The 20,859-nt window shown below is 38.3% G+C and overlaps 1 protein-coding gene across 1 annotated transcript; it reads right to left on the minus strand.

The window, feature by feature from the left end:
* Positions 1-1,145: 1,145 nt before the first annotated feature.
* Positions 1,146-20,165, minus strand: ZNF507 (zinc finger protein 507). The gene is made up of 6 exons (XM_082489197.1): positions 20,129-20,165; positions 14,609-16,740; positions 13,331-13,436; positions 7,634-7,748; positions 1,793-1,927; positions 1,146-1,658 (listed from the first exon to the last, which is right to left on the minus strand). The coding sequence occupies exons 2-6, from the start codon at positions 16,733-16,735 to the stop codon at positions 1,295-1,297; spliced, it is 2,847 nt and encodes a 948-aa protein (XP_082345323.1). The 5' UTR covers positions 16,736-16,740; positions 20,129-20,165; the 3' UTR covers positions 1,146-1,294.
* Between the last annotated feature and the right edge of the window lie 694 nt (positions 20,166-20,859).

Consider the following 20,859-nt stretch of genomic DNA (forward strand, 5'->3'; position numbering starts at 1 on the left):
AAGAAAAAAAGTACACTGTAATTTTAGAAGCTAAAGGCTTTAAAAGGGAGAGATTTCTATGTGTTCTTAGAAAACAAGGTAATCCCCAATTCCCTTTATGAATCCATATTATGTGCACTAGTAGAATTTATTCTACAAGTGACTGGATACAGTTTTTGCTTAAAATATTGTTTGCCTTTTTTAAAAAAAAAAAAAATTCCTACAGGAAGATTGCTTTATCTTTCAGTGAATTATTTTTACAGTTACAGCTCTGTCAGACAAATGGGAAATTTAGACAGTCAGTGGGATTTCGAAGAACTCCAAAGCATGTAGGCATTTCTCAAAGTCCTACTTTGTACTCACCTACATCTTTAGGAATCTACATAGGTTTAATCTACATCTCTCTGTGGCAATTACTGTTGATATCTTGTTCTCATTAAAAAACATTGCTCATACATACTGAAAAGTAATCACCACAAATTAAAAATGACATATGATAAGCTTTTTTTTTTTTCTTTTAAATAGTTCTGCTGAATCAAGAAAATCGTTAAGAAACAGCAGGTCATTATTACAAAGGTTCTTTTATGCACTATCAATTCAAAAGATAGCAGTTTTTTTTAGTTAGGATCCAATCAAATAGTTATTAGGAAAATGCTGCTCAGCTCCTGCTGTTCTAAATCAATAGAAAGGATAGCAGTCTTTGTTGAAGGATGACTTGGAGTTTGTAAGGCCTTAAAAATAGATTGGGAAAAAAGCAATGCCTGTGTGTACGTGCGAGCACACACGTGCCTTTGCCCACCTCCCCTCTCCCTACCTCCCCAAATCCAGGCAGTGGGGTTTATGAGATCATATTGTAAAATTTTTATCTGGTCTGTTGCTAGTTTCAAAAAAGAGGGTAGAAAAAGTTCATTGCTGAAATACTTGGAAAACAACAAAGAGGGAAGAAGAAAAAAGCCTTTCAATTGATACAAAGCTTTCATACCTTTGGGTTTTAACACGCTGTACTAATGCATTATTACTGACTAGTACCTGACAATAAAAGAAAAAAAAAAAAAACAGCGATCCTACATTCTTGGCACCATATAGAGAAATAACAGGTTAAAATGGATCGTTCTGTTCCCCTCTCCTGATACTTATCTCTTAAATGATTCATCAGTCCCTTGTTAAAATATTACACTCCTACTGAAACAAGGAGTCAGGATGGGAAATCAAGTTTTGCTTGCAATTCTTCTCTTTAGCAAGTTTCTCAGGCAAAAAATAGCAAAGAAAGAAAATTAGACACTCTAGGAAACCTCTCTTTAACTTACTGCTTCACCTAGTTTGTGCTCGGAGTTGTGCTGTGGTCCTTATTTAGAATAATGTTTATGATTTCACCCTCATGTTCTTTCATATGATCGAGCAGATTTTCTTTGTTGGTAGACTCAAAACCACAAATGCAGCAGCAGAAGAGAAGAACACAGTATTCTGTGCCAATATGGGGTAGAGTGGAGTTCTTTTCTAAACTGCATGAGGTATTCATCAAGTTAGGTTTTTCATTTTCATCAGAACCTGAAATTTCATTTGTAGTCTGGTTAAGAGACTCTGTAAAAGACACCAAGTTGTCTGAACTTCCTAGTATAGGTACTGTACTTTCATCTGTGCCTTCTAATAAGGTTTTGTCAGGAAGCTGTCCTTGAAACCTGAAATAATAATAAAAACCGAAACAAATATCAAAACGTATAGTTGTTGCTTTTTGACAGGAACTTTATTTTGGATCAGAGTTGTGTCCTTTGAGAATTCTAGATGATGGGGCTTGAAAGTAAATCAGACATACCTGCTGCTTTGCGAAATTGCATCATTAATAGCCTTGTTCACTTGTTCATAGTTATAATTTTGGTCACTTGCATGTTTCCACATGTGGGACTTTAAGGATGGAGGATGGCTACATACATATCCACAGAGAGAACACCTAGGCAAAAAAGTGGACAAGGAAAAAGAGGAACATTTAGAAGTTAAATTCTATTAGTTCAGTAATGGATTAGTTCTTCCAGAAGGGTAAGTAAACAGAAAGAAACATGTCAGTCCTCGGCCCCCCTTTTCAATTTCATAACTAGGTCAAGGTAGTTTGCAGTTTCATCCTGAAATGTAAGACTATTTTTAGGGTCTGACAATTTTTAAGTTTGCTTTTCCTGACTTCTTAAACTACTGAATTAAAATCTTATCTGTTTGGCCTGTTAAAACCCTTTAAATACTGCAAAAATGCAATAGTTCTGGTGACTGCAGAAACATGGAGAACATTGGTGTGGTATCAGGCAGACAGATAGTGAGCTCTTTGCCATTGCTCTGTATCAAGCAGGAGCTGTGTAATTAGCACTGATAATTTTAATTGAACTAATAAAGTCTTTCCTGGTGTAGCATATAATACACAGAATCACAGAATGGTCAGGGTTGGAAGGGGCCTCTGGAGATCATCTAGTCCAACCCCCTGCCACAGCAGGTTCACCTACAGCAGGTGGTTCGTTTATTTAAGTATCACAGAATTGTTGAAGTTGGAAGGGACCTCTTGAGATCACCTCATCCAATCCACCCGCTCAAGCGGGATCACCTACAGCAGGCTGCCGAGGACAGTGTCCAGTCAGACTTTGAATATATTCACAGATCAAGACTCAGACAGGTGACAATTTTGTCCATAGAGTTTTCCATCAGCTCGGGTACCACAAGACTAAGTTTTCTATTTCCCCATAAAGCACTGTCTTATACAGTAAAGAACAAAACCTTGAAGAATAAATCCTATTTACATAGAGATGTAGCATATGTTTACATACACAAATAACCCAAGACTGATCAAATCTGATATGACTTTTTTCATACGTGAACATAAAACAGAGGAATTTTTTTTACAAGTGTTTTCTAAGATGATAAATTAGTCATCTCAGCACGAAGGAGCTGAGTGGTACTGCATGACATCACTCCAGAGCAGAACAACACTCATGGTAAAGGGGAAGTAGCTCCCTGTCTTTTGGACGAGGAAGCTACTTTGCTTAGCTACCTCATACTTTGGAAGTCTTCAGTTTCCCAAATCACATGGAAAAGACCAGGATCAATCGAAGGTGACCTTGTTCTAATAAATTATAGCTAAGAATGCATCTCATTATCTCATTCCTTGATGGAAGTAAGATGTTTTCTACTCAAGCAATGTGATCCTAATATGTTATGCTATGGTAAGTCTGTTAAAATGACTGCTGTACTAGTAAGTTTTTGTAAATTTTCAAGACCTTTTCAGAAATATAACCTGGAAACACAAGGCGGCCTACATAAAACAGTGTTATACGCTATAATTCTGTAAGGTTTTACCACTTCTCTTAATGGCAGTAGGATATAGTCCTTAAGCGCCTTGCAAATAATCATATACAAGAAGCTATTTCTGCTCAGCAGACGATTGTGGAGAACAGCAAAAATCTCACAAGTTAGGTGAAGGCACGGTACATTACCTTGCTTATGTAGCAAGATAATTCTGTCCTTCTGGGGAACAAGAGGCATGTCTTTCTAGCTCACTTTTCTCTATTACTTGATTTGGAATGTACTATCCTATTTTTCTCTTTTCTTTCTAATCTGAAGCCTTATAAAGAAAATGGATGCTTTCAATATAGGCAAGTTCACTCTCAGGTTGAGAATCTTAACATTTCTAATAAGGATGTTACAAAATAATGGCAGCATTGGAAATGCAAACCTTATAGTTAATTTACAGCTAAAATTAGGTGAAAATATTTTTTTTTTGCAAATCACAAAGGTCCAAAAATCTTAATCCCATTCTATATGCACATGTATTCCACTAGTCTTATATATACGATTTTTCTGCACCACTAACACAGCTTGGTCAGTGGGTTGGTAACACAGTGAATAAAGCAACAGTTCGGTGTTTGTTTTTATCCCCTTTTAATTACAGACTCATTTTCTGAAGCACATTAATTTACTCAGGTGATTTACTATCAGATTTACTTTGCTGAGCCAAATGCTGTTGACTGCTTTAGCATACATTTGAAATCAAAGACACAGAAACCCAACAGCTTTTGCCCTGATGCACTACACTTTATGTTCATATAGTTAATGTATAGTTGCAGTATATGCAAGACATTCCCAGAGAAGCAAAACTATTTTACCATTGAGTTTAGTATTAGAATCCTTTCAGTTCTATAGCATGATTTCCCTTACTGGTTGACCTATGTTGAATTATTAAACTTTACTGTTCAAGTGTATCCTAAATTGATCTACTGAGGAAACAATTATCTTGCAGCTTTTGATAGAGTATTTCCTTGGGGACTCAGCAACCAAAGTGTGGAGGTTTTCAGTAATACTAAGAGCACTCAACAATACTGTATGAAGTATGAGAGCAGAGCAAATACAACTTAGTGCTACTAGGAACATTTTGGGGGATAAAACGCAGTGGAAGGACTTTGAAGTTAGACTGAAGCAGATTTTCTTGAATAGAAACACTTATGTGAATGTACTTTATTTGGATTCTTCCTATTGCCTTTTAAATCTTCCACTAAGAAATGTGCAGAATATTCCTGATTTTCTTTCCTTTCCCAGCTTTTATTTTTTGTTGCAGATTAGTAGCAAACAATTGCACATATTTGTGCCAACTTTCTCTTATATACATACATATAAAAAACCCAAACGTATCTATGGACAGAGTATAAAGGACACACCTCACTTAAACATAATGACTATTCATACTAATTCTTAACTAGGGCAGTGTGATGCCAATCTGGATTCCAACTAACATGTATGTGCAAAGGCTGTGCCTAGACTAGGATATTAAACAAAGCCAGAGAACGTTCCTGGGTAGTGGAATTTTACAATCCATAATGTTAAATGTTGGAAGCTCCCCGGCATGGTTTTGGCACACGCATGCTCCCAAACAATTCAAAGCATGCTTTGGTAATTAACAGGGTCCGGAAACTACCTGCAATAGGCAATTTATATGTAACCACCTCACTCTGGAAAGAAAAAGCTGGATACTGTACCAGAGGGAGGTCATGGACATGTTTAATTAGCTAGCATAAACATCACCTGGGAATGCTACATCAAATCTCTTTCTGTCTCTCAAAAAAAAAAGTCACTGGAACAAAGAATGAATCTAGGAGGGAAGAGAATAGAATCTGAACTCTGCTTTGTATGTTAACATAACAAAATCACCACTATACAGCTTTTTGCCAAATTAGAACTGTTACATACTTGTACTGTTCCATTAGCTGCACTGCCTGATGCTCCTGGGGGTGGCGCCTCATATGACATTTCAAGCTATTCATATTTGTGGTGGCGAAGTCACATACTCGACATCTAAAGAGACAACAACAAGTAAACTAATCTGACAATTAACTGCTAACGCTATTCCAGAAATAAAAATCTAGGAGAAAGCAAGAATATCTGGAAAGGCTAGAGTTAAAGACTAACAATAGTTACAGAAGTCCAAGCGATGACAGTAATTTTCAATTTTTGGACCATGAGAATCTTTTGCAGCCTAAAAAAGCCTCCTCCTTTGAGCATGAATCACTAGGCGTACAGATTATGTTCCTTTCTGACATCTACCTTGTGCACCTCTACTGAAGTTGGTAAACATCACAAACTCTAGGGGAGATGTGGATGCACTTGAAGGGATGCAGCCCCGATGCAAATTGCTTGGCTATGTAATGCAAATGCAGAATATGACCGTAAGAGCTATAGGGAACACAGTGTATTTAGAAGTGAGTCTTGTTCTTCAAGAATTCGTGTTCTACTTAATGCAACAGCCATGTTTCTCATGACATTTTAAAAGCCAAACTATCTATTTAGTAATAAAATGTCTAAGTTTCAGATCATTATACCTGAAATAGAAGTGAGGGACAAGATCAACACATTTAGATTTGAGTGCCCTAAGACAAGTGTGTCACATGATGCTGTCTAAGTTTTTATTTTTTCACTTGTGTCACAATATCTTTGTATAAAAACAATACATAAAACGGTCTGGATCTAGACTTAGATCCCAAAGTATTAAAGAAACCACTATGCTATTCATAAAGATCAATATAGTACCACACAAGCTTCCTGTACATACCATATTCAAACAGCAGCCATCAAGCTCAGCTAAAACCCTGCATATTTGTTAGGACTTTAGTTGTTTCTTTTTCTGAAATGGTAAAATGTCCAATATTTACTAAGTCTGGTCTATAGCATGAAACAGTTTGAGACTGCAGGATACTTAACTTGTGATTACCCACTTTAGTTTTGAAAGGACTTAATTGTGCAGTATTAAAATCCAGAAGGTATCAAATCTGCAAAAATGCATCACTGGAGGCTATACAGTTTAATTTCCATCAATTTTTGTCAAAAAATTAAATACGTTTACAGCTATAAAAATGGCAACAATATAGTAGGTTGCTATCTGATACTGTGGAAGGCTTGAGGAATACATGTTTCAGCAGGAGAAATACCATAAATACCGGATGTTTATAGTTTTTAGGCTGTGGCTTAAGTATCCTACCAGGTCTGCAGATTTGTCTAGGGGGTTAATGAAAAAATAATAGGAAAAGCAAGCCAGATCAGTAGGCTTAAATTTAGTATGCAGCAGTCTATATCACTGATGGAAAATTTTCCAGGGTTCCTAAATCAAATAGGCTGGCTAACACCATTTCAGAAAACTACCATATACAAGACATTCTACAGTATCTGCTGTTCCAGCCCCACTAAGTAACAAGGAATGGCAATAGGGAAGTTTCTGAGGAGAAAAAAATATATATTTGTATTCCACATCTTCTCTTTGAGCAAACATCTTGCAAATTTTTTGCTGCTGTTATGCGATAGCATTATAATGCACAAATCAAAAGACAACATGTCTTCTGGGTTTGTTTATCCAAAAAGTCCCTAGCTGAGCTTGGCATTTCAAGGTGTTGAGTTTCCAGAATTTGCATTAAAAAGATAGACGTATATTAGCTCAAAAATTCTATTAACTCAGATCTATTTTCTAGCCACTAGAGAGGGACAGAGAACCACACTGAATGAGCATAGACTGAATTTGCAGGAATTTATGCAGCAACCAATAGAAAAATGCAAGATTTATTCTTCTGCTGGGGACCTGAGCTATAGTATTACACGTGGTTTTAGATATCAAAGTTTCTATATAAATCCATGTAACATTCTTGTAGAAAAGTTATAAAATCTGATCCTAAGTGAGTGTGTTAATGTTGTTAGAAAGCTGTGAAAGATGAGGGGACTGGCGATAAGACAAAGGGCAGAGTTTTGCCATACTCTGTACAAGCCAATGTGCAAAGTAGCAATATGACAATGGAGAACACTTTGCAATAAAGCAAATCCAAAACTAACTTAAGTGTGCAAGGAGTATGAGAAATATATTACTATTAGTCAAAGTTCAATATTACAATGTAATTATTTAACTTTCCATATCTGAATGCTTCAAACTGAAAACAAGCAGTAGTCTGCTATAGCAAAAGATTCATCCTGGAAAACTGATAAAATCATAGTTTGAGTCAACCAGCAAGTGTGGCTCCTTCAAATTTGCAGCAAAATTATGTAATTGAAATTCTTTAACAATATCTTCAAAATAGCATAAGCAATTAAATAACCTTTCTAGTTAAAACAAGTAAGCCAATTAGCCAGCAATAATTGAGACGCTTACCTGTATGGCTTATCGGAGTTATGAATTCGTCTGTGATTTCGTACACCAACGTAAGTTGTACTTGTGTAGTCACAAACATCACATCTATACAGTTTCTGAACCGAAGACTTATTTCCTATATGAAACAAAATCCATTATTTTAGAGTTGCATTCAGCATTGTAAGAAGTTCACAGATGATAATTTCACCCCAATCGAATTATGAAACATGAAGTAATATTTTAAAGTAATACTTTTAAATATCTATAAATATTTAATACTTTTAAAGTATCTGGAGCAAACTGGCAGTGGACATAGAGATAACAAAGCTATAGTTTATTTACTGTGCTGTTCTGCATTTGTCCTAACGTTTACTGAAGTTAGTAGAATTTTAGGAAAACACATTCTTTCTCTCTATGCAGACATTTTCGTTCTTCCTGCAATTGGGTTAAAATCCTGTGTTACAGCAAAAGGTGATAAAATCGGGAACTGCTGAACCCAGCAGTTTCACTGCTTTGCAGAATGAATCAAATCAAAGGAAAAGATGGGCATTGAGAAAGGACAAGTTTCCAACTGGCAAACATAGAAAAGAAAAGCAAAAGACCTCCCAAAGCACCTAAATCCTCTTTATCATCCACATACACTCATACTTTCAGAAGGATCCAAGATGATAAAAAAAATAGATACTGACCAGATGTGTTAAGACATAATTTGGAACTTCTCCAAATTACTAAATGCAATTGTAAAAAATAATCATTTTTTCTTTCCAGAATGAAAGAGACTCTTGAAAAATTAATGGTTGCTGAGACAAAGGCTAATGACTAATTTAACATAGGAAAATGTGTGCCTGCAAGTGCACGGTTTGAATATTTTTGAGATGTAGGTGTGTAGACTTAAATGGCCCTATTCCTGCTCCCTTGCTGAATATTTGAACTGATTTGGGTTACAATATTAACATTTGGGAAGAGGGACGGTATTTTTTATGCAGGCGATTTTTTGGCATTCCAGCCTATCATGCAGCCTTCATGCACTCCCCAAATGAGGGAACAGCAGAAACATGAAGGAACACCAAGGTTGGGGCTGTTTAAATCAGCACTACTGCCAAAAGAAACATCAAATTAAAATCAGAGAGTTTTCTTTCCGCATCTAACCTCTTCACTAGCCTAAGTAATTCTACTTTTTTTTTTTTTTCCAAGTGCAAGTAAGGTGCTCAAGTTCATTTTATCTTTACACCAAATTCTTATTAGCTGGCTGAACAAGCCATTGCTCTCGGTTACGTACATGAGCTTTGAAGAAACTCTGACAGAGATCCTTGAAGAATTTCTCTGGTGGGTAAAGACCATTACTAAAGTATATCACCAAACCAAAAGAAATATATAATTCAATAATAATGTGTGGGAGACAAAGTAAAGCTCAAATCTTGCAAGAACAGGTTTCAGAAACTCTTCATGCTCATATGAAGCGCATCTCCAGCACAAACTAATAATCTGTTTGTGTTGTGAAGGGATTTACTACTAGTGGGATACACCAGAAGATCCTAGGTGGAACAGAAAAGGGTGTATTAGCTGGATATTTTTTAGTGGATACTGCCTTAAGAAGTCTAATAATATCAGCAGGTGATCTACTTCCCAGGCCTCCCAGTGCCTCCCCACACCAAAAATAACTCCCCTCCCTGAAAAATGTAAGCTCTGATTTCCCAAATGGGATCCCTCGATTCTGAATCCTGAAGAAGACTTCTGTTAAAAGGCTTCCCAAGGTCAAGAGCACTGAAGGGCCGTTTCACACTGAGAGGAGGGTCTGTCTGTCACGGTTCAACTTGCAGTTTGAAAAGACAGACCAGCTCAACATTTGAAATAGGTGACCGCCCAAAAAGACAGAAAGCAGACTTTTTAGACACATCTCTGCTTAGGTCCAAATACAACAAACTTCTTTCCAATTTGGAGTAATAAAAACTGACTGACCCCCCTCCTTTATCAACTCCTGAATTCCAATTCTTTTTAGCTAAAGAAGCGAGGAATGAGACAAGCAGATTGAACTCAGAAGGAACTGTAGAGTTTATTTTGAAAACAGAAGTTCCATCTCCTGAGTCCAAAACACTGAGTGGATTTTATAAAGATAATTTTGTTCTGGGTTTTCCTTTTGATGATGCTGGACTCCAGCAACCCAGACTGAATCTTTTCATTACCAAAGCAACAACTAAGCATCTATATGGTAAAACTCTTTTAAGGAAACATTGCAGAGTAAAACAGTAGAAGGAGTCATCCAAAATGGAAGTTCAACTTTTCACTTTGCTTTTCTTTTTTCCACAGGTGGCCACTGAATTATATAAAAAAAAGTTGTAGATAGATTATTCTGAGGGAATACAGCTAACTCAAACAGTAAGTGAAAATTATCACTAATTACACTTTAACTCCAAAATCCAGCAGTTTTGGTTCAAGATGCAAAGTAATTAGGTCGGGGTGATAACCCCTGAGGGTTATTCTGAAGAATATATAGTATGTCATAAAAAATAGAATAGCCATCTGAATACGGTCTGAAGTAAGATTTGAATAATTTTGTGTGTACCAAGATAACAGAAAATATTTTATACTTTTTACTTTAAAACATGACAAAGTTCTCACTCTTCTAGTATTCCTATAGAAAATAATATGGAAGCAATATATAACATGGACTCTTTGCAATTGAAACTTAAAGCAAAATATATCAGAATTTTTCCTACTGTATGCTCATATAGCTTTTTAAAATGCATTAATTTTTTTCTTTAATGCAAATTATCAGAACAATCTTAATCGTATACTTTGACACTTTGGAATTCATATTTCTACAATTGTTCTTTTGTGAATGCACATTTATGTAGAAGACCTCAAATGAATACAAAGACACTCACTGGGTTGTGTGAAGGCTGAGCTATTGCATGCTCTACTTGAATGGATTTTCCATCTTAAATTCTGCAGCTTTAGAATAAACTGCTTCAAAATGTATTTGCTGTTATGAATTTGGTATTTTATCGGGCAGGCAGCTTAAAACAAACAGTATCTAATGAGATTTTTAAAGCGTTATGCAAACATATTTTCTATTGCGTAAGTGGCTAACCACCCAGTAGCACACACTTAGGAGCAATTATTTATACCAATCACTACTTTATATTTATTCCTTCAACAAAATGCATGTAAATTATAATACATCATATAATCTCTGGCTGTAGCAAAACAGCAGTCGTGTCCCCCACCCCCTCCACTGGGTTATTTCTTGTGGTTTTGGGGCCTTTTTTGCTTTCTGGATGGAGGATATCCAGTCTCTTAAAAGTGAACATGGAAATGACAGATCTTTGTTCTAGCAGCAGTAACAGGTGCTCCTGTAATGCTGCTCATTACCCTCTTCCTTCATTATTAGACATTTACAATCCAATCATATCCAGTGTCATAATGCTCCCTTTTAATTTATTGTACAGCCATGATGAATAAAGAGACTTTTAGGACTAACTATTTCATAAACAAGAAATGAAACTGATGCCAGCTCAGGCATCTTTCACATAAACAGATGCTATGCCATAAACTTCTTTGTTTTGTGTTGCTTTATAGGGATGACATCTGTTTGACAAGAGATTGCTGTACTGCAGTGGTGTTGCAATTTGATTATAAATTGGTTCTGAAATAATTTAAACATTCCACAGTACAAGTTAATAAAAGTTTAAAAGGAGAACTGTTTTCATTCAAGCCACATTACTAAATTTTATGTGGGGTAAACAATCAATTAAAGTGTATGGCTGTAACACTTTTATAAGATAATAATGAGCAAAAAATATTTTTTAAAAAATCTCTAAAGTAATTAAATTGAAAGCAGGCAGTTTTCTTGAACAGGGGCTCCTCTTTAATGGAAGTTAAGTTACAAGATCAGGATATAAACTCTAAAACCACCTTATTAAACATACTATTTTCAAAAGCAGATAGGCGTCTTGATTTTCAGTCACCTTAACAGGACTTGCTCAAAAGATACAGTATTCCCCAAAATCTGACGTTTCAGACGTTACAAGGTACTTATTCCTTTATCGTGCCATCTTTAAAAATCTTGTTTTAAAAAAACCCCAAAACATTGTCAGAAGTAATAGTCCAAGCTGTGCTCACAGGTATTTGTAACCAGCTAAATTAACAATATTTTATTTCCTATCACTCCCATTAAAACATTTATGCTATTTCTTCTGAAAGAAAAAAACCCAAACCTACTTAACAGGTATCATTCCCACTTCCAGCAGACACTCTCTAGCCTTTCTTCTGTCTCCCCTTGACTTCAGATGGCGCGCTCAGGCTTAGGGACGTAACAAGCCCTACCGATCAGTTTCCTGAATTTAAATGCCTTCTGCATTGAAGGGAGCAAAAAGGCGTCGGGAAAGGTCATTTTACCTGAGGCTGATGCAGTAATTAACTTTCACATTTCTAACTTATATACCGAAAGCCAGGAAAAGAGGCAGCATGAGCTAACAGAAGTCAGAAGTTAAGGATCTCATTTTATTCTGACATGTGCCATGTCAAATCATTAATGGTTCAAGCCATCCAGCCTGGCTCATGCTGCTTGGAGCCTTTTTTCACAAGCAGTTGCATCAATGTCAATGATTACTTTCACTCTCGGTGATCAGCTGTAGCGGTGAGAGTAGAACCCAGAAATTTCAACTGCAATCTAAGTACTATTACAGTGCACGTTTTGCTACCTAAACAAACAAAGAGACCATAGTTAGGACAGAAAAGAGCTATGTGCACATAAAGGAAATAGTTCAGCCAACAGTTTTTCAGAGGTGATACAATTACCAGTACTTTTCCACAATGCTCTAAAATTGCAAAATACTAATAACCACGGTGTTGCTTTGTAGTGGTTTGGGGCTTCAGAACAAAAATGCTGTAAATACTTTCAGGAACTTTAACTCACCAGCCAAGAAGATGCTTTCCAAGTTGCAATAATAAATATTGGGCCTCCAGGATACTCAAAGGATTTTAAGACCTCATTTTCTCCTAAACTTTAAAATTTGGCTATTTTTTCCCCTATTTCACTATCTAAACACATTGAGGGTTTGGGTTTTGCTGTTGTTTTTAAAACAAACACTATTAAATTACAAGCAGATACACAGTTAAACAAACATTTAGAAAATGCGTACCTACTGTTACCCTGGCAACTATTAGAGATACAGGTTGCATTTTTAGAATGCCTTATGTTTGCCTCTCTAGGGCTAAAACAAATGACTCATTTTGGACATTACCATAATCAAACAGAAATTTCTAAACACAGAATAGACGGTATTGCATGTATATGCTGACAGCAAACTACATTACCACAGTGAGTTTAAAAGAGGCTTTCTTTTGTTTATTGTAGGTGATTCAGAAAATACTGTAGCTGTAGAAGGAAGGAAAAAAAGATTTTTTTTTTTTCTTAAAAATTCAGAGTAATACTCCATACCAGGTTTTTGTTTTTTTTTTTTTCATAAGAAGAAATACAATGTCCAATTACAGGGGCTAAAAATGTCTTACCTACCAATAAACATCAGTAAGATATCTCAAAACTGACTATGGTAAGTTTTGCACACTGAAAAGAACATACATTTAAGGCTATGAACGGGCATGAAAACATTTCAGCATGAACGAGATCTTAAAACCAGTTTTATAGAAATATTGCAAACAGAAGTAATGTTATGAGTGACTTTTTGTAATTTCAAGTGTAAATATAAACAGTACCTTCTCTTTCATCTACTTCGTTGGAAACTATTAGTTTGTTAGATGTAGTTGTTGAAAGGATATCTGGAAGACTATGTTGTTCTCTTTCATGATTTCGCAGTTGGCTCTGAAAAAACAATTTTCCACGTTTAAATATACACTACAAACATGCACTGTTCACTTCAAATATTGCACTAATTTGTGGCATTGTTACTCAAGTTTTAATGACAACTGTTATAAAATGTACGTTAATGTACATAATAGATTATCTCTCGGGTAATTTTACTAGAAACAAAACAAAGTAAATAACAGTAATTAATAACATAAAGGATTGATGAGAGTGACTGAGAAGATTATATGATTTGTGTTTATTTAGAAAATAAATTTCCTTCTTCCCCCACTCCCATAGACAAGTGGCAAACAGTTCTTCCGCCAGAATTACTATACTCCAAAAGCTATATTAGATTAGAGGTGAGAGGCTGGCTTGTGTGAAAATTGACTCAATTTTCGTATTGCCTAGTGACTTAAGAATACGTTATTCCTGTTTCTACTTGCTTGGGGAAGAGAGGGGAGAGGCCTTTTGCTACCTTACCTCTACCTTTTTTCCAACTAGGACTAAACAACAGTAAATACGGAGAAATTTGCACTACCATTGCCTGCAAGAGTTTTGGTTGTACAGCTAGATACTGATGCTATCAATGCTATATTCCTGAGTACTAAACTGAGTACATAGAAACACACTCACCAGCACTAATGCTTAAAACAGAGATTATAAAAATGGCACAAGTACATTATTCTGCTCTGATGTGTAATCTTTCAGATCTAAGTTCTACAGAACATCCAGCCCAACACAACAAGAGAGGAAGAAAGAAAAGAATTTCTGCTTCAAAGTGTCTCATGTTACCCCCCAAATGCCACGATTACTTCTGCATACACTCACAACTAGTGGGCATGTTTGAGCACTCTGTTTAAAGTTTGAACTATTAAGTTCTCTGATGCTTCCATTTCTTCCTGTAGTTTCTACACGTGAGCAGAAAATCATTATATTGATACATCTGTAAGATGGTTCTCAGGAAAATAACTCACATGAGGAAGCAAGTTTGTTTCAGTGGGTAAAGCAGACTAGTTATAGCTGCATTGTATATTTGGAAAGGGCTGCTGGCAATAATCCCCAATAGTACTGACAATGAAGCCAGGATGTCAGACCAAATTCAGACAGAAAAAGGGATCATCACTTATTAAAAAAGTAGCAAAATAGGTTATTTAGCTATTATAGACAGTCATGGGAAAGAACTTTACCTTATAATGAAAGGATTCTTCACATTGCTTGCACTGATACATTCTTGTTTTGCAGTGGTTGATCATGTGGCTCTCTAAATCCTTACTGTCGTCAGCAATGTGTTCACAGATAGGACACTGGTACGGCTGCCTCTGACGATGGACTCTCAAGTGTTGTTTTATGTACCCCTTATTACCACTGCTATAATGGCAGAGGCGACAGCGGTAGGGTCGATCTACATTAGGTATATATTCTACTAGGTTACTTCCAGGAATATTTGCATCATTTGCATTTTGGCATTGTGCATTGTCTTGCAATTCTTTCAAAATGTCATCATCAGAAGCATTCTGATCTGTCCTCTCCTTCAGTTTTTCAATGACAGTGAGCAGTGACATACTGATGCCCATTTTAATTGGTGCTTCTGATAACTCTGGCCTTTCTTTCTGTATCTCGACTATTGCACATTCACCTTGGTTTAAGCCACTAAACTCCTCTGAAGGATTCTTAAGTGAGGATACCACTTTAGAACGAGCCATGCATGGGCCATCAGCTTCTCCTTGCCCCGCACCTGCATCCACAGCATCTTCCCCAGTCAGAGTCCTGAAGCTAGACCGTGTGAGTTCTGCAGCTCTAATAGGCATCGTAACAAGAGCTTCTGCAGCTAATGAGTGTAGTCGTAAAGACTCTGAATTTGTCCTTCTTCGTACAGGAGGTGCATTTTCATCAGTTGTTACATTTTTATTAGAGCTTAATTCATTATCTTTCTTCTCAGCATTATTCCATCCTATTATTACTTCTTGGATTTCATCTGAACGATAAACTCCATCAGGTTCTTCACAGGTAACACTGGACTCCTCCGAAATTAATTTTCTTTCTGTTTCGATGTCAGTGTTCATCAAGAAAGGCTTTTGTAAGACACTTTCTTCAGCACCTGGCAAACGCTCTACTATTACATTAACGTGACCCTTTTTATTTGGACTACAATTAATGATTTTCTGTGCTGATGAAAGTAGGCTATCAGCTATCATATTATCCTGTTCTGTATCTGATACAGTCTCCTCCAAAACCTCTGTAGTAGGAGAATGCACTACAGACTGATTTAACATCTCTTCCTCTTTTACATTTGTTCCTACTGGCGATTTGCATGACAGTTGCTCAGAATTGCAAATCTGAAGCTGAAGAGAAGGTTCACTATGGATATCAAGTTCATTGTTTTCCAAAGAAAGAACAACTGTATCCACGCTATGAGGTGTGTGAGTTACAACCATCTCTGACAAGTTGGTAGTTTCATTCTCTTCCTCAAAGATAGGATAGGAGCAATCAACCTCGCCCGCATGCTTCCAAGCGTGCGTTTTCAACATTCTTTGCTGACCGCAGGTGTACCGACAAATTAAACATCGGTACATGCCATACTGCTCGTAAGTATACCATTTTCTCCTGCCCATTTCAGGCACGTTAGTAGACTGACTTGTATCTTTACATTCCAGACTTCCTGTCTGATCAGTCCCTGATTTGACACTTCCTTCCACTGGCCCTTGCAAAAATGAACTTGCGACATTTACACATTGCTGGACTTTTGTCTGGATGCTGTTTTTACCATCATTCTCATGGTAATTTTGGAAGTGGGATTCAAGTTCTTCTTGACTTTTAGAAGCAAAATGACATTCTGAGCACATTAATATCACTTCATTTTTCTGCCCATGTTGTTTTATATGTTCTTGTAGTGTTAAGAGAGAAGGTGATAGAAACTTACATAGACTGCACTGGTAGCATGTCACCTTTTTTTTGCTTTGTGGAAGACACTCAGTCACAAAATAATCTGCTTGTAACTCTTCAGTCTTTTTAGTAGCAATAACAGACAGCTCAATTGCTTTAGTCGGGATTTCACAAAGATCATCTGCCTCAAAGGACTGGGCAGCGGCATTAGGATGGGAACGTTTTTTCCCTATTAAAAGGCATCTTTGTGACTTCTCATTTTCAACTATTTTGCTTAGTTTCTGGATAACATGGATTAGTGGATCAGTTTTACATTTTCTCTGATCTTCACTGTTCGGCAGTGTTGGGCCAATGAGTGTTTCAGAAATCAGCACAGCTTCCTGTTCCCCAATATTTGGCACCAGTACTGCAACGCTGCTTCCTTCTTCCATAATACCTAGGAGAAAAGGTTTTATAAAGTATTAGAATTTATACATGCACAATAATAAAAATACAACCCAGTGCTATTTAGATTTCTCCCGTTCTAGTAAATGTGGAAGCCTAATGCCGCTAACTTTATAAAAACGTTCAGAATGGCTACATAAATAGCCAAAGATTTTAAGGACATTTAGTGCATAGCGAAGATGCTATTCAATACAGCTGGACAGAGTAATTCCAAGAGAGCCTATAACTGCCTGCCTCCAAGTTGGGCAAGATAAATATTTTTCAAGTATAGGCTGATTAGCACTGTTACAGCTATTGTCTTTTTCTTTACAAGGACTACACGTTTGAATGCTAGACACTTAAATATACCAATCAATAGTAACTGGCGTATTTCTGTTGAAAAACCATGATATGTTATGAAAATGTATTCCTAACATCGTTACTCTGATACACTGATGTCTCCTAAAGCAAACGACAATTCGCAACAACATAATTTACAAAAATAAGGTTTATTTTGTTCCTTGAAATGTCAGGAAGAGAAAGTAATCTGGTATTTACTTGCATTAGTCATTTTGCTATGACTATATTAAAGACCATTCGAACGTCAAATCACACTTCTTATTACAAATCTCATTTTCTAGAAAAAATACTTATTATAGCTTTTTCTACAATTCTTTACTTGTAAGGAAAATCAATTGGTACGAAAGTTATAAAGAGTTTTTTTTTTTTCCTGTTTTGAGGGAAAGCTAAAGGCAATAACTATTTCCACTTACACTTCCTTTAAACATATCTAACCGTAAACCACAGGCAATAATGTGGTACTGTTGGAGGTTAAATTAGAAACCAGTATGTATAAATTTACATGAAAATATACTTTGTGATGTGGGCAAAGCTGTGGGGTGAGGCGTGGAGAAGCCGGACAAAAAGTCTTACAGTGAAATTTACTTCTGAAAAAAATGTCTAAAAAGCACCTATTCAAGTTCCACTATACATACACACGTATACTTTTTATACACAATATGTATTTTCACATACTATACTGTATTTTCATATACTATATAAAAATTAGAACATAAAGAGATGCCAGATATTTCTTTTATCAGTCATGCTTGAAAATGTATCCCAAGTTCTTTCATGTGGAATTTGGCAAGAAAAATACACAGGCCAATCCAGAACTTCCAGAACTGGTCCTAAAGACCCACGAAATCCACTCTTTTCTACTTATGTATGGATTTAGTATACAACAGTAAAATGGACAGACAAGAGAGTAGGTTCTGTGGTGCCCCTTTGCCACTATAGAAAAATTCTGGGCAGAATTACTCAAGTTACCTTTATTCGCTATTCAACTTACAATCAGAACTACCAATATAAGCAATGTTAGTATCATTCACGCTTCCTATGCTCATGTAAAATATTTCAAGTTGAAAATACAGCAATATTTGTCAATTCTGAATCATTAAGATGGACAAGATTACTCTCTTCAATGCTATTATTTTTCAGTGTTAGTTTGAAGAATATTTACTTGGTAATGGCTAAAATCTACATTAAAATTGAAAAATTAATAAAATACAAATAAAGCCATAGGGCAGTTGGATCTATGATAACTAGAAAATGAAGCTACTTAAGGACTTATGCCTTTAGCTGGATCTATGTAAGCAGACTGAAAATGATCAACACTGCACTGGAATATTACAAGAGACAGAAATAAAAAAAAAAGTATCATTTTATGTACAAGTATACCAAATAGCCTGCATATTTAATTCAAGTTCAGTATCATCTTATTAATAGGAATCTATGTCTGTATCCACAGAGTTACTATTAAACTGAAATATTCAGGTATATAAACCAGTAGATGTCTCGATGTGCATTTTCTACTTCTATTTCTATTAAGTGTTTGGCACAGTATATTGAATGACTAACACTTGTCTCTGTGGCTAAGAAAAATTATACCCCTTTCATGTAATATCTTCAATTATATATTAACTTAAAAGAAGTTTAAGGTTATTATTTGAAAACCATTCTATTTAGTTATACAAAAATACTTTGCTGTTTGTTTCATACTGGCTCTAGTAAGTTTAAAAACCATTATGACAAGTAAAAAAATGTCCTTTTTCCCCGGAAAGATGATTTAACATACATGAAGTGCTCAAAGGAATAATGTCTACTTGAAATATTTTCAATTTGAGATAGAATTAAGAAAAATTATAAGCGCATAGAGCTACTTTGAATTATACTCGGTACTTTTAAAACTTTGTAAGTAATGCTAAATAAGCAAATATTTCGCCTACCTTTTCCATCTGAAAGCAGCATGGAAACTAAGAGGAAAGATCCTAGACAGACCATAAAAGAAACGTGCTGCCACGTTCTACTGCTATGTCAAAAACGAAACCAGGGAGAGCACCTTCAGCTGTACTGATCTGGGATGCTGGCAGCCGGCGTAGGTTATCAGATGTGTAACTATGGTATATACGTGTTATGTCGTTGTTTAGATTACGTTTATTGCTTACTGCTGCAGACCTTGCTTTTTAGAGGATGGTAAGAACTGTACACAAAGATCTGGGTTTCAATAATTACATCGCTTTCACCGAGAACAAACATGATTCAATCTCCCATGATGCCGAACTTCAGCCTGGCACGCGGCTCTGCCAGCGGGCACCCTCTGCGCAGCCCCCACGGCGGCTGAAGTTCGGGGTCTGGGGATGGCAGAGGGGCCCGAAGGGAAAGGACCACACCACACCGGGGGGAAACCTGCGCTGGAGCTGCCCGTTCCGCTCCGGCGGCGCGGCACTGACGGGCTGAAATGCCTCCGGGTGTAGGAAAAGCCAACCCCCGCTTCGCACAACGCCCGCGCTCGGAGAGAGCGCTCTGATCACACCGCGGCTCCCCAGGGCACGGAAACTCCGGCAGCGGGAGCTCCGTGCTGCCGACTGCCGCCCTCAGACAGCGCAGCCCCTGCGGGACACCTCCGCCCTCCGCGCTCCCCGCCGGCCGCCCCTCCCCGCGCGGCCCCCGCTTTATATCGCGCAGGTGCCGCCGGTGCGGCCCTCCAGCCGCGGGCCCGGCGCCGCGGGGTGGGCGAGCAGCCGCGCCCGCGGCTCCGGCAGGGAGCCGGCCCGCCGGGGAGGCGATGCGGTAAGGAGGGGAGGAGAGGGGAGGAAGGCGGCCGCGGCCTGGGCCCGGCCCGGGGAAGGAGCCGCCGGCGACCGCGGCTCCGCACATGGGCTGCGGCGCGCCGCCCCGGGGCCTCCTTGCCTGCCCGCCCACCCGCCGTCGCGCCTCGCGCCCTACCTGCCGGCCGGCCGCCGGGCCGCCGCCGCCCGCTGGCCCCGGCGGCGCCGAGGGCCCGGCCCGCTTTTTACCTGGGGTTTTAATGAAGAACTAAAAAAAAATTTTTCCCTCACCCCCGGCCACCGCTTCAAGATGGCGACGATGGAGACCGTATCACGTGACCGGCGGGCTCGGGTCAGGTGACCGACGGGTGGACGCTGCCGCCGAGCCGCCGCCTCCTCGCCGTTGCCACGGAGACGAGCGCGGGCCCTGTCGTGGCCGCGTCCCGCTTTGTCCCTGCTGGGTGCCGCAGGGTCGGTCGCCCCGGGCACCGAGGCCGGTGGGGCTGCCTCAGTGCTGGCCTGCCTCACCGCCGCCGGCACCTCGCCTCCACGCTGGCTCCGTCCCGAAGGCGAGGTGGAGCCGTGCGGCGGTGCGGGTGTGCTCCTCATGGCCCTCTCCACAGAGCGCTGCACCGGCCCCCTACAAGGGCAGTGTTGGTGTAGGCGGCTCCAACAATGCATTTTTCCTCTTAACTTAAATTTCCACTCAGCGTGGAGACCCAGCAACAAGGCACGGCCACTCATGATAGCCCAGTGGAGCTGAGCTGGTGGTTTTATTCAAAGTCTCAAAATAATTGTTTATCTTGCAGTTTCTGTGCTTAGGTGATCGCCTGGCTTCTTGCCTTTGTCAGTCAGGACTTTGTCAATATTCCAGTTTCCAGTGCCAAGCCAGGCAGCACGATGTGCTTCAAGATACAGTATAGTCTCCCAAAAGGTATTTTCTTTCAGCACAGTTTTCAAATGGTAAACACCTGTAGTTAAACAAAAAACCAACACAACAACCCCCACATTTTGGGTATAAA

The sequence above is a fragment of the Vanellus vanellus genome (genome assembly GCF_965231255.1).
Source record: "Vanellus vanellus genome assembly, chromosome: 12".
Classification (NCBI taxonomy): Eukaryota; Metazoa; Chordata; class Aves; order Charadriiformes; family Charadriidae; genus Vanellus; species Vanellus vanellus.